The 15,061-nt window shown below is 31.7% G+C and overlaps 1 protein-coding gene across 1 annotated transcript; it reads right to left on the bottom strand.

Moving 5' to 3' along the window:
• Window positions 1-2,549: 2,549 nt before the first annotated feature.
• LOC109120251 (F-box/FBD/LRR-repeat protein At1g13570-like) lies at window positions 2,550-3,399 on the bottom strand. The gene is made up of 3 exons (XM_019213899.1): window positions 3,205-3,399; window positions 2,945-3,109; window positions 2,550-2,852 (listed from the first exon to the last, which is right to left on the bottom strand). Exons 1-3 carry the CDS (start codon window positions 3,397-3,399, stop codon window positions 2,550-2,552), a joined length of 663 nt encoding a protein of 220 aa, XP_019069444.1.
• Between the last annotated feature and the right edge of the window lie 11,662 nt (window positions 3,400-15,061).

Raw genomic sequence — 15,061 nt, 5'->3', positions numbered from 1 at the left:
ATACGAAAAAGAGAGAGAAAAGTAAACATCATTAAAAACCTCGATTTCAATTTCTTCTAAATTTGGAGAGCTTCTTATCAAGCAAAGAGAAAATTAAAGATCAAAGAATACTCCTAGATTAATGCAAGATATGTGAAGGCATTTAAGATAAAAAAGAGCATAAGGGAGCCGGTCCAATATACACGTCCTAGGATGAAAATGTCGAAAATCAGGATGACTCAAAGTTATTAAAATGCAAGTTATGAAGCTATATTACCTGAACATACTCGTGATTTCAACAAAGATTCTCGAGAGCTGGAATAGACTCAAAAATCTTGTCAACATCATGTTCTACCTCTACCGAAAATTCTGTAGGCTCATATGAAACTTTGGAAAGAAGAGGGACATTCTTTAACTGTAAAAGCTTTATATTGCCAATGAAGATACTTCAGCTTAGGAGCACTAATCTCAATGTGATTTTGTGATCGCATCATGTTGCAACACCAAATGCTCAAGCAATGGTCAATGTGAGATTACACTTCCAAGTAATTCAGAAGAAATATTGACTTCAATTAGTTCAAAGCTCATTAACCAATCAAATACCTCAAAGACCGGATGAGGACGTATTAGACAGTCCTTGAGAAACAGATGCCTCAATTGTGAACATGTAAAAAATGCAGAAGGCAATTCATATGGCTTACTCCTAAATGGAGGTTTAAGGACAAGATGTTGAATGTCATTCCTAGAGAGGAAATAAATCAAGTGATATCAAGTCCTCTGTTGTTTTATAAAGTATTTGATCAAATTTCAGCTGCGGAAGTCTATGCCAATTATATCTCCATTTCCTTGATAAGATGCTTGTCCTCACAACATTTCGTAAAGGCAACCTCGTTAGACAGTCATCAATTACACTATCAGGAAGGTTGCTAAGTACATCGCGGAGGTAAAAGTTGTTTTTCCCATTTGGAAGCATAACATCAAATGACTACTACAACAAGAATCTGCAGAAAATAAACAAGACCACAATATGTAAGGAATCTCGAAATTGTACGGTTAGAGTACACACTACATAGTTTACTTGTGAACTGATAAAGAGATAATTTCCGAAAGACCAACAGCTCAAGTGTATCAAATCCAAGTAAAATAAGTGCTGCTTTAGTTATTCAAAACTTAAAAACATATTATTCCCATTTCAATGTAGTGAAAATCCTCATTCCGCCATTACTGAAACACATCCATGATAGATCTACACCTACCAACACACCATGTCCTTGAAAAACATTAACTCCATCAAGTTTTGACAAAACCCCACTTCAATTTCATCATATTAAAGCATACCCAAACAATAAAAATGCAATCTTGATATCAATACTCTATAGAACAAGAACCATAAATGGAGAGAGTTTGTGTTAACAATGAAGAAAACAATAAGTTAAAGAAACAGAGAAGAAGAAGAACCTGAGAGAGGATGAATGTGAAGCACTCTGATCTTTTTGTCTTCTCAAATGGAGGTGTTGGAAGAAACTGAAGAGACAAGCTTTTGAAAATATTTTATTTTGTATGAGGATGAAAGTTACAATTTTACTATTATAGTTTCGATTTAGAAGTTAACATTTTATTTTGTATTGAACGTTGAAAGTATTTTCTATTCATGTGAATTTTATTATTTTTCAAAAAATTGAAAATATATTTGATCTCTTTTTCAATCACCGTGTAATTATAAAAAAAATATAAAATAAATCAAAAGAATAGTCTAAAGTCGAAAATAAAAAAATCCATCTTTATATGATTTGATTTAGTTTTTAGAACTAATTAAATAAAATAGTTAGTTTAGGTTTTTTCTGATAAAAATGTAAATCAAATCGACCTTTGTGCCCCCTCATTTGAAATAAAGAGAAAATTTGATTTTGTATTTAACAACTAAAACTTCTTTTTTTCGTTTTTCTTAATGATTTAAGAGTATATATATTAACTCCCAAGTAATATACAATTTCTCGTTTAAATATTTTGTATATCATACGGTCATCTTACATGTTAAAGTATGTAATATATCTTATTTAAGATGCATCACATATATTAAAATAGAGAGAATATATATAGTACAAGAAAAAATTAAGGAAAAGTTATCAAGACACATTTAAAGTTTTATTTTTTTTCCTTTCGCGAGTTTTATATGTAAATCATCATGTGTTTTTAATGTTCTATCTGAATTAGTTCGTGATAGTTCCAACTTCCAAAGCCATGTCTTATTTCATAGATGGATCAATAACAAGATTGTCATGAAAAATCTTTGTTAGTTCTGCTAACACACAACATAACTTCAAAATAAACAACCAAAGTCTTAAATCAATAACAAGAACGAAACGAAAAACCATCTCTGTTCCCAAACAGAGTATTCAAAAACATTCATCCAGGTTCACAATTCTATGTTTCCAAGCAGATAAAATCTTTATAGTACCTTAAAGCAAAGGCAAAACACAGCCATGCTACTCCATCAACCAAACGTCTCGTTTCTGTTTGTACGTCCAAAATATTTTAGCCAAAGATTAAGAAGGATTGTGATAACGATACTAGTCAACAAGATACATAACTTCTACTTTAGATGATGCCCGTTGAAACTTTGTTATCTCCGCGAGTACGTTGAGAGATTTGTTAGTTTCCATTTGACGAGGCTTGATTACCATTTTCACCAATGCTGGAGACTTTGCCAATAAAACCTTGATAAGCTGCATTTCAACCTCTTCTAATAGTACATCATAAAACTTAATTTTCCTCAGATGATTAAATGTGATATCCGAAAATCTTGCAGGAATCTCATCAACAACCTTCTGGGGCACAGATTCGAAATAATCTCCATCACTAAGGATACATTCCTAAGAAAAATCAAGAAAAAAACCATCAAGTCATTACATACGAATATAAAAACATGGAAAAGATAGAGAGAAAAATACACATTAGTGACAACCTTGATTTCAATTTCTTCCAAATTTGGAGAGCTTCGTATTATGCAAAGAGCAAACGAAAGCTCAAAAAACTGTCCAAGAGTAATCCAAGACATGAATAGGCATTTCAGACAGTTAAGAGCTGATGGAAGCCTTGTTGGTATAACTTCAGTTGATCCATTATCGACCTATGAATAAAATGACAAAAATCAGGATGAATCAAAGTCTAAAAAAAAGTACACATGAAATTGCATTACCATTAAGTAAAATGAAGTAACATTACCTCAAAAAAATCCCAGCTGAAACAATCAAGAGCAGGAATAGACGAAAAAATATTGACAAAATCATCTTCGTCCTGTAGAACTAATTCTCTAGGCGTATACAGAACATTGGAAAGAACAGGGACATTTTCAAGATGTATCAATTGTATATCTCCACGAAAGACAAATGACCTTAGCTTCGAAGCATTAATACTCATGGGGTACAGATTGTCTATGTCTTTTAGCACCAAATCCTCAAGCAACGGGCAATTAGAGATCAAACTTTTAAACGTATCAGAAGATAATGTGATAGATTTCAATGTTAGCCTAATCAACTTAATAAACCCCTTTATGAAACATGGAATCTGTATTTCACATTCCTTGAGATACAAATGCCTCAATATTGAAAAAATAAAAAAGAAGTTAGGCAACCTGTATGGAGTATAAGTAAATGGAAGTTTAAGGACAAAATGTTGAAGATGATCAGTGTCGAGGGAAAAAATCAAACGATCAACATCAGGACACACTATTAGACCAATAATATTAAGGGTGACCTTCAATATTATTCCTCTATGAAACCTGAGGAAACTATCAAGAATTGGAATAAATCCAATGGTAGGGGACGTCAAGTCCTCTGGTACTTTCCACACTGTTTGATCAAACTTCACATGTGGAATTCTCTAGCAAATATATTGCCAGTCCTTCGAAAGTGTACTAACTCAAATAACATCTCGAAAAGACAACCTACTTATAATGTCATCGATTTAATAAATGTTAAGGTTGCTAAGTCGATCAGGAGAAGGTAAACTAAGTCCTTGTTCATCCGGAGGCATGACAATCTGTAGAAAGTAAACAAAAGTACGATAGGTAAGGTCAAAGTACACACTACACGAACAACAAACAAACATGTCACAACTCTAAGATTAAAATAAAAGGTGCATAATAAGAGGCAAATGAAACCTTTTTCCATGTTTAAAAAATGCTAAAGAAATTATTTGTAGCTGACATTTGCATTAACTTCTTTAATCTGCAACTCTTGATGTTAATTTGTTTGGCTTAGGTTAAATCAAACACATTTAAAGTATTTTTGCATAGAATTTGAAAAAAATATAGACGTTTAAATTAGTGATGTTATACTTGTTGTACTAGAAATTTATAGTATTGAGTGCTTACATCAAAATACTATAGGAATGACATGTGTTTGTTGTAACATTATAAATGAATAGATAATACTTAACACTTTCTTTAGCACTAAAAGTGTCATTTGGTAGTATATATAAAAATAGTTTGTATGAAATTTTAGTACAATGTTTGACCGTAAATTTAACTCTGGTACAAATAATACTAGTATTACAATTAACCTCTTTTGGCATATATGACCCCAAACATTTGTTCTACAAGGATTTTGAACAAGCGTATTTGAGGCAGAAAACGAAATCAATCTCCCTTTGCCCTATCTTACGCTACTATAACTTTCGTGATTGAATCGAGTGGAGGTATTAACCCTAATGAACATAAAAGGACCAATTTATAAGATTCCACTGAAAACGTTATTGTTTTTATTGCGCAACATATAATCTAATAAAATGATTAAGTATATTGAATTATTAAATAAAATATAAATTATACGGTACAACTAATTTATGATATGTCATTATCATATTAGTAATATTAGTAGTGAATGCTTAAAATAATTACTATGTATAGCTTATCTTTTTATTTCATAGAAAAAAAGTGCATACACACAACTATCTACAATTTGATTGTAATATTAGGCATTTATAGGCTAATCTTCATTTGCTCAGATAAATCACGACTCATCCAAAAGAGGATAACTATTTGGTAGTTTTTGAATAATTTTTCATGTATAAGTGTATTTGTTTCATTGATTTTTCTTCTATTTTAATCTGAGAAATTGTTACGGACGGCTATTGAGAGAATTAGATCAATTTTAGTCAATCATATTGTGTCAAGATAACAAATAGTTCAAGATCTAATTCAAACTAACTTAATTGGATCAATGTGAATTGAGCCTAAACAGAGCAGATAATGAGTCAAGATTCAACTCAACTCAATTTTCACTAAGTTTAATTATTTTATTTGTTCTTTTGAACATTTTAGTACACAATAACATTATTGAAAAAGTTATTTTATGGATATATATAAAGAATTCATACTACTACAAACTTCCTACTTTTTCATTAGGGATGCTAATGGGGCAGTGTAGGGTGGAGCGGTGCGGGTTGAGCTTAAGCCGCAAACATTTTAATCTGCCCCGCATAGTAGAACTTTTCATTTTCAATCCGCCCTGCCATGCCCCGCCCGCCCCACATAGACCTCCCCCGCATGAACCTGCCCTGCATAATTTTCTTAATATTGTCTTTTTTTTCTTTGTTATGTTTGATACAAAAAATAAAATTCATAAAATAAATTCTTTTTTTCATTAAGTTGTATAATTTAATAGGATAGTGACTTTAAATTTTATTTTTTTAGAAGTCAATTGAGAATCATGCAAGAAATTGTATTATTTTTTATTGAGTCATTTTCAATTATTATCTTGAATATTTTAGTAGTTTTAATGAAATTATCTTAATAAATAACGTTCTACCATTCTATAACATGTAAGAAGTTAAAATTAAGTTAGAACCCACGTAAAATCACATATACCCGCAACTCACCCCTCCCCACATTAATTAAAAAGAAATCCACTTCAACCTGCCCCACATTCGACCCGACCCACATAACATTAAGCCCACCCCGCCTCACATAGCCTTAAAGCTACCCCGCCCTGCATACGGTTCTCGCCTTATTGCCATTCCTATTTTTCATGGTCTGCTAAAAAAACGGTAATCAAATTAGTGGAATTTAAACGCCTTACAATGTACAAAGCCATAATGTTGAGGAATTTAAAATTTATATATAAACAAACAAAAAGCACTCTTATATATATCATATAAAGTTTTTGTCAAGAAAATTCAAATGAAATACAGCTTCGCCCCTTCTAGATTCGCCCTTGCATAAAAGTGGCTAAAATTGGAGGAATTTTGTGTCTATAATACTAAAAAATGATATCTCCTGGTATTTTCTAGATCTCTTATATATAAAAATAATATTTTTTTATTAAAAAGATATCACCAAATCCCGAAAAATTGAATTTGTAACTGACCTATAAAATGAAGTTTAACTATTTTGAGGTATTAAATATCACATGCAAAAAATAATTAAGTGGAATGAATTGGACATATCACATCAATTTTAATCTCTTTTCCCATTAATTTATGTGATATTTGCTTCTTTTTAAGTTATTTTCAAAAGAAAGTCTTTTCATAGTCCTATATTAATTGTCCTCTTCATTATACATGATTATCCAATCATTTGGATCTCATTTATCCTTAAAATTATTACTTTTTAATTTTTGTAACTTAATCAAGTTTGTAAACCTTTAGAAAAAATTCATGAAGTGCAAATTTGTGAAATTTATCATTCTTAATTATGATTTTTTATAATGAAAAAAATAAATAACTAAATTAAAATAAAAAAGAAATATTTTATCTATAAATTTATAATCGCATTAATCTCTAAGATTTCTATTACATGTCACATTTCAATTTTTTGTTCATTTTTTAAATTTATATATGTCGAACTAATAGTATCACGTAAATTGATACAGATAAGACAATACAACTAAGAAACGTCCATATTAATTGCCCCCATCCACCCACCCCACTCCATATTACATTTCTGTAAAATTTAGTTTAGGAAGAAAACCTCTCCCCCCCCCCCCCATCTTTAGTTTTCTCATTCACTCCGCGGTGATTAATTTGAAGACTTCAAAATCACACAAATTTGTATTCAGCAGCTGAAGGATAACGTGTGCGCAAAAGGGTATTTGATACTTTTCTAAAAAATTTTGGATGTTTACAGTATCAGTAATAATTTTAGTTCTTGATAAGCTTAAAATTTGCCTTCTTGTTCTGTTTAAAATCAAATCTTTCTCATTTGGGTGTTGTTAATTTTGTGAAATAGAAGCCCTATATTCCTCTCAATACTTTTTTTTGTGGTAGATTTTGATTTTCTTGGGATTTTGGAATGTAGAATATACCCTATTTTCCTTTCGGTTTTTTTTTTTTTTGGTTTTTTTAAGATGTTGGTTTGTTGCATGAAATTTCTTTTAAGTCGAAGGGCTATCGAAAATCAACTCTGAAACCCCACAAACAAAGTTAGGAGTAAAATGTTGTGTACATGCTATCCTTTCTAGAACTCTGGAAACTAACTTTCTGTTTGGATAAGGAATTAATCCAAGTTAGACCAATATGTATATATGTTGGACATGATCCTTCCTCCCCTATGATGAAGAAACTCGAGAAGCATCACCCAATTTGGGATTCGTGAGTTTATGTTTATTTCGAAGTTATGTTAGGTGTTGAATTACCTTAGGCAGTGTTGAAACATTGAGTGGAAACTTACTTCATGTCTGGTTAGTAGATATTTCTTGCTTGTTAAGATATTAGTCCAAGTTAGAACGAGAAGTATGCAAGTTCCTTCCTTACGAAGAAGCATCACCCAATTTGGGATTCTTGAGTTGATGTAAATTTCGAAGTTATGTTGTGTGTTAAATTCCCTTAGGCGAGCTTGAAGTATTGAATAAAACTTAGTTTTGTATGGTTAGTAGGAATTTCTTGTTTGCTAAGGGATTAGTCTAAGTTAGACCGGCAAATATATATATGTTGGACATGATCTTCGAGTTTCTTCTTCATGGATGAGGAAGTATCATGGCCAACATATATACTTGTCAGTTTAACTTAGCCTAATCCCTTAAGAAAACAAGAAATTCCTACTAACCGTACAAAAAGTAAGTTTTCATTCAATACTTCAAGCTCGCCCAAGAGAATTCAACACACAACATAACTTTCAAATAAACATCAACTCACGAATCCCAAATTGGGTGATTCTTCTCGTGTTTCTTCTTCATAAATGAGGAAGCATCATGTCTATACTTATCGGTCTAACTTGGACTAATTCCTTAGCAGACAAAAAAAATTCTACTAGCTAGACAGAAAGTAAGTTTCCACTCAATGTGTCAAGCTAACCCAAGGAAATTTAACACACAACATAACTTTGAAATAAACATCAATCAAGAATCCCAAATTGGGTGATGATTCTTTGAGTTTCTTCATAGATATTGAAGGAGGATGGCCATCATACTTCTCCGTCTAACTTGGAGTTATTCCTTAATAAGCAAGAAATTCCTAAAAGTAAGTTGCATTTCACCCTCTTCAAAAAGTACATCATAAAACTTAATTGTCCTCATGTGATTAATTGTGATATTCGAGAAGCTTGCAAGAATCTTAACAATAAACTCCTTGACCACACGTTCGAAATAATCCCCATCGCTAAAGATACATAATCATGCTTCTTGTAGCATAAATGTTTGGGGTCATATATCCCAAAAAGGTTAACTGAAAAAATATTATTAGTTGTACCAGTGTTAAATTTACAGTCAAACATTTGCACTAAAATTTAATACAAGTACTATTTTTATATATACTACCAAACGACTCCTTCACTGTTGAAGAAAGACTCAAGTATTATCTATTGATTTATAATGTTGCGATAAAAACATGTCATTCATTTAGTGTTTTGATGTAAACACTCACTACTATAAATTTCTAGTACAAATAAGTATAACATCACTAATTTGAACTTCTAGGTTCTCTTCAAATTCTATACAAAGATACTATATATATGCTTAGTTTAACCTAATCCAAACAACTTTACATCAACAGTTGCAGATTAAGGAAATCAATGCAAATGTCATCTAGAATTATACACCTTTTCTTTATTGTTAAAGTTGTGACATGTTTTTTTGTTGTTCGTGTAGCATATACTCTGACCTTACAAATCGTATTGTTGATTAATTTCTACAAATTATCATGCCTCTAGATGAACAAAGAGTATGTTTACCTAATCTTAATTGACTTAGCAATATTGCAATTTATTTAATCGATGACATTTTAAATAGGTTGTCTTTTCAAGATGTTGTAAGAACTAGTACACTTTCTAAGGATTGGCAATATACTTGCCCTAGAATTCCACAGGTTAAATTTGATCAAAAGATCTGGGAAACACCAGAGGACTTGACATCCCCTACCATTGGATTTATTCCTATTCTTGATTGTTTCCTAAGGTTTCATATAGGAATAACATTGAAACTTATCCTCGACCTTACTAGTCTAAAAGTATGTCCTAAATAAATACTTCTCAATATAACTTGGACTAATCCCTTAACACGAAAGAAGTTCCTTCTAACCAAATAGTAAGTTTCCCTGAGAGAATTCAACACACAACATTACTTCGCAATAAACAACCAAAGACTCAAATCATATATCATTTAAGAACAACCATGAAATGTAAAAAATATCTCTGTTCCCGAATAGAGTATTCAAAACATTAACAATCTATATTTCCAAGCATATAAAATCTTTTAAGTACCTAGAGCAAAGGCAAAACACAGTCTTACTACTCCATCAACCAAACGTCTCATTTCTATTTGCACTTCCAAAACATTTTAGCCAAATATTAAGAAGGATTCTGATAACGATCTAATCAACAAGATACACAACTTCTGCTTTAGAAGATGCCCATTGAAACATTATTATCTCAACGAGTACTTTGAGAGATTTGTTAGTTTCCATTTTGACAAGGCTTGATTACCATTTTCACCAGTGCTGGAGACTTTGCCAATAAAACCTTGATAAGCTGCATTTCACCCTCTTCTAATAGTACATCATAAAACTTAATTGTCCTGAAATGATTAAATGTGATATCCAAAAAGCTTGCAGGAATCTCATCAACAACCTCCTAGGGCACAGATTCGAAATAATCTCCATCAAGAAAAATCAAGAAAAAAAACCATCAAGTCATTACATACGAATATAAAAGCATGGAAAAGATAGAGAGAAAAATACACATTAGTGACAACCTTGATTTCAATTTCTTCCAAATTTGGAGAGCTTCGTATTATGCAAAGAGCAAACGAAAGCTCAAAAAACTCTCAAAGAGTAATCCAAGACATAAATAGGCGTTTCAGACAGTTAAGAGCTGATAGAAGCCTTGTTGGTATAACTTCAGTCGATCCATTATCAACCTACAAATAGAAGTACAAAAATTAGGATGACTCAAAGTAAAAAAAAAAAGTACACATGAAAATGCATTACCAATAAGTAAAATCAAGCCATATTACCTCAAAAAGATCCCAGCTGAAACACTCGAGATCAAGAATAGACAAAAAATACTGACAAAATCATCTTTGTCTTTAAAACTAATTCTCTAGGTGCATACAGAACATTGGAAAGAACAGGGACATTTTCAAGATGTATCAATGTATATCGCCATGAAAGACAAATGACCTTAGCTTAGGAGCATTAATACTAATGAGGTACAGATTGTCTATGTCTTTAAGCACCAAGTCCTCAAGCAATGGGCATTTAAAGATCAAACTTCCAAACGTATCAGAAGATAACGTGACAGATTTTAATTTTAGCCTAATCAACTTATTAAATCCCTTAAAGAAACATGGAAGCTATATTTCACATTCCTTGAGATACAAATGCCTCAATGCTGAACAATAAAAAAAGAAGTTAAGCAACCTGTATGGAGGATAAGTAAATGGAAGTTTAAGGACAAAATGTTGAATGTGATCAGTGGAGAGGGAAAAAATCTAACTGTCAACATTAGGACACACTATTAGACTAATAATATTGAGGGTGACCTTCAATATTATTCCTCTATGAAACCTAAGGGAACTATCAAGAATCAGAATAAATCCGATGGTAGGGGCTGTCAAGTCCTCTGGTGTTTTCCATACTGTTTGATCAAACTTCACATGAGGAATTCTCCAGCAAATATATTGCCAGTCCTTCGAAAGTGTACTAACTCTTACAATATCTCGAAAAGACAACCTACTTAGAATGTCATCGATTAAATGAATGTTAAGGTTATTGAATCGATCGGGAGAAGGTAAACTAAGTCTCTGTTCACTTGGAGGCATGATAATCTGTAGAAAGTAAACAAAAGTACGATAGGTAAGGTCAAAGTACACTCTACACAAACAACAAACTAACATGTCACAACTCTAAGATTAAAAGAAAAGGTGCATAATAGGAGGCAAATGTAACTTTTTTCCATGCTGAAAAAATGCAAAAGAAATTATTTGTTTGCATTGATTTCTTTAATCTGCAACTCTTGATGTAAATTTGTTTTGCTTAAATCAAACACATATAATGTCTTTTTGTATAGAATTTGAAGAGAACATAGAAGTTTAAATTAGTAATGTTATACTTATTGTACTAGAAATTTATTGTATTGAGTGCTTATATCAAAACACTATAGTAAGGACATGTGTTTGTCGTAACATTATAAATGAATAGATAATACTTGACACTTCCTTCAACACTTAAGGAGTCATTTGGTAATATATATATATATATATATATATATATATATATATATATATATATATATATATATATATATATATAATAGTAGTTGTATTAAATTTTAGTACAATGTTTGACGGTAAAGTTAACTCTGGTATAACTAATGTTAGTATAAAACCTTTTTTGGGATACATGACCTGAAACATTGGTGCTACAAGAAGTTAAAAATATTAATTTAGTGAACTACACACTTAATTTTAATATTTTGGTGAAAGACAATCAAAAAGTATATCATGAAATTTTAGTTTATGTATAAGTTATTCCTAAGAACACCAAAATCATAAAAAATAATATTATATTGCTAAGTCAAATATTTATATCCAACCCCATAATTAAACCTAAAACCATCAAGACTTGAATGGGAAATCAGATTCCTATAAATTAAAAAAAATGTTGATAATTGAACAAGGTGATATTCATTATTCAAGACTAAGTCATAAGTTCGTTCATATGCCTTTAACCTATGTTTTTTCAAGACACCGTAATTTGAATTTCATAAATATTTTACTTTTTCTTAATAGTGTAATTATTTGAAAAACTACAATCTTAAGAGGAAACAAGTTTGAAATAAATTAATTTTGTTGCTACCACCATTACACAATGAATTTAGATACACCTATCATCAGAGTATATTAGAGTTCATTTTTGAAAAAAAAAATATTATTGTTGTTATTGTTGTTTTAATTAGGGTTTCCTCCGAGGGTGACACAATGCCATTAAAGATGAGGCATATGCCTTAAACCCCAAAATCAAAGGGCCTAATTTTTTAGTAATAATAAATTATCTTAAGCCTTGTAGCAAAAAAAAGAGAATGTTTCAATTTGTTTTGGAACTCTTTTTTATGGACCATTTTTTAAATTTAACTTCCACATGGTATGTTTAAGACCACAAGATTAAAAAAAATATTTTGATATATCACCCTAAACTTTAAGTACTTAAAGTTTAGGCTTCCAACTTATTTTTGACTTTAGACCACTAATTAGCTTGAGACGTCACTAGTCTTACTTATCAATTATGTTTACTAACTAATGGTAAAATGTTCAATTAAGAAAGGACATATGTTGAATACTGATTAATTTTTTTCTTTTCTTCATATTTTTTACTTGTCATTTGCTTTCAATACTCTCTAAGCCACCTCAACACCTAAAAAGGTGTATTTATTACATTTCAAAATAGTTCTAGAAGGTATTAGGACATGTAACGAAAATGTGCATTCTTAAAATTTCGACCATAGTTTAAGGGAGTACTTATGCCTTTTTTCATTAAAATAAATTAAAATAAATATTTACAAACTTGACAATGTTTTGTTAACCTCGTATTCAAACATTTTAATAATGACAATACTGACCAGGTTCTTGATGCAGGAAGTAAAAAAGATACAACACAAGTACAAGGCTACAATCGAGATGCTCGCAGTGATCACACTAAGTATAGGAGCACCAGTGAAGAATGAAAAGTAAATATTTCTTCAATCAGATCAACTCTCACAACATTTGAAATCAAAGCCGCATTCAAGAAAAATTAATCAAGGATATCGAAGATAAAATCAAGGGACAAAATTAATGAAACATCATCAGACCAGTATTTAAAAAAGAGTACAATAAAAATCAACTTAAGGAAATGATCAAATCACACACAACTATCAAGCCAAAACTCAAGACCAACTCAAGATCCGGACGCAAGGAAAAAATTGATCTATGCACATATCTAATATTGACATGATCATTCAACATATCAATTACAAATGACTCAAGGATAAGATCAAAGATCATTGACTCAAACACCCTTGGGTTTCTCATAAGATCTTACACTATATAAAACCTCCTCTGCCAGTTTTGTGAAGCACGCAACTTCACTTGAACTTATTTGTAATCTTCTTTCATCTTTGATAAAGCTTTGTACACAAAGAGTGAACATTTTTAAAACAAAAAGAGAAGGAAAGATTAAGGGAGTAGCACTGCCCGGTAAGCTCCTATCTCAAATATCAGAAAATGTCTCTCTTTTTTACTTTGTGTGGTCTTGAGCTTTTTGACGAATCGGTTCGCATGTTCTATGCAAATCTATGCATCTCACCTAATAGTGGTGAGTTAGAATCATTGGTGCTGGGTAAACGCTTTATCATCAATGAAAAGTTATTCGAAGATGTGTTTGGTACTAAATTCTCTGGGGTAATTTCGTACATGAACGAAACATGGCCTAAAGACTTTGATGTTTCTCTAGATGGTGAAAAGCGAGTTGTAATTGAACCCGATTGTGACATTTCTGACTTTAGGCCCTTATCTCTATGTTATGAGAATCGTGTTCTCGCACATGTCCTGGACACAACTCTTATTCCCAGGAAGGACTCCTTGAGTAACATCTCTACTCGTGATGTATTTGTTCTCTACTTCCTGCTTAGAAAATACCGCATCAACTTGGCAGAATGGTTCAAGGTGTATATGTGGTAAAGTGTTGAAGACTTGAATGTCTCGGCAACTCTGCCCTATAGTTTTCTCATCTCGAGCATTATTGTGGACCGTCTTGTGGATATTTCTATGTTTACCCCCTCCCTCTCCTATAAATGCAACTTATGATTCTCGCACTTTTCTAGTATGGGGTATGTGCAGGTTGGTGAAAAGTGGGTAAAAAGGACTCAGTCAAAGCTCGGGCGAATTTTGCCAAGCCCTAAAATTTTCGGCGGACTTCGTCGCTCTTTTATTGCTGGACAATGAGGAGGTAAAAAATAAACATTTAGCTGTAGAACGGAACTTGGAGACCCTTCATGATGCTTTGGAAAAGGTATTTCATTTACCGAAAGACTCTAGCACTGATATCGGCAAGTTGTGCATTGACATAACAACGATTAAGAAGGAAGGTACCTCAACGGTAATCGCTTGATCCAATAAGTTGACTCTCTCAAAAGTGGATTCAACACCTCCAACAATAAGCTTGCTGTTACAACTCAGACTTCATACTCTAGTCTTTAGCGGAATGTGGAACTATCATACAACACTTTCTGTAAGTGATTAACTCCCTCAAGTATTTTTGGGTTGGTCATTAACCCTATTGGCTGAACCTTTACTTTTTGCACTAACTTTCAATAGGGCATGTACCTCTCTATTTCTTGGACTACTTTTTTTTGTCTCTCTGACTCTTAGACTACTCTGGTATCTGTTGTCTTTGCTTTAATCTAGTATGCTTTTCGCTATTCTTTTATATCATGACAAAGGGGGAGAAAACAAATATATCTTCTTACCGCTCCGTGATATGGGGGAGATAAGTCAGGGAGAGTTGCATAAATCGATGAACTAAGACATGAAACCTCAGGGAAGTACAATTAAATTTCTAAGTAAAATTGACTTTCAAGATTACTATTAAAATTCTGATCAATCTTATCATTATA

Source organism: Solanum lycopersicum, chromosome 5, assembly GCF_036512215.1.
Source record: "Solanum lycopersicum chromosome 5, SLM_r2.1".
Classification (NCBI taxonomy): domain Eukaryota; kingdom Viridiplantae; phylum Streptophyta; class Magnoliopsida; order Solanales; family Solanaceae; genus Solanum; species Solanum lycopersicum.
Note: the sequence above shows the minus strand (reverse complement) of the source record. Positions and strands in the feature narration are given on the sequence as shown.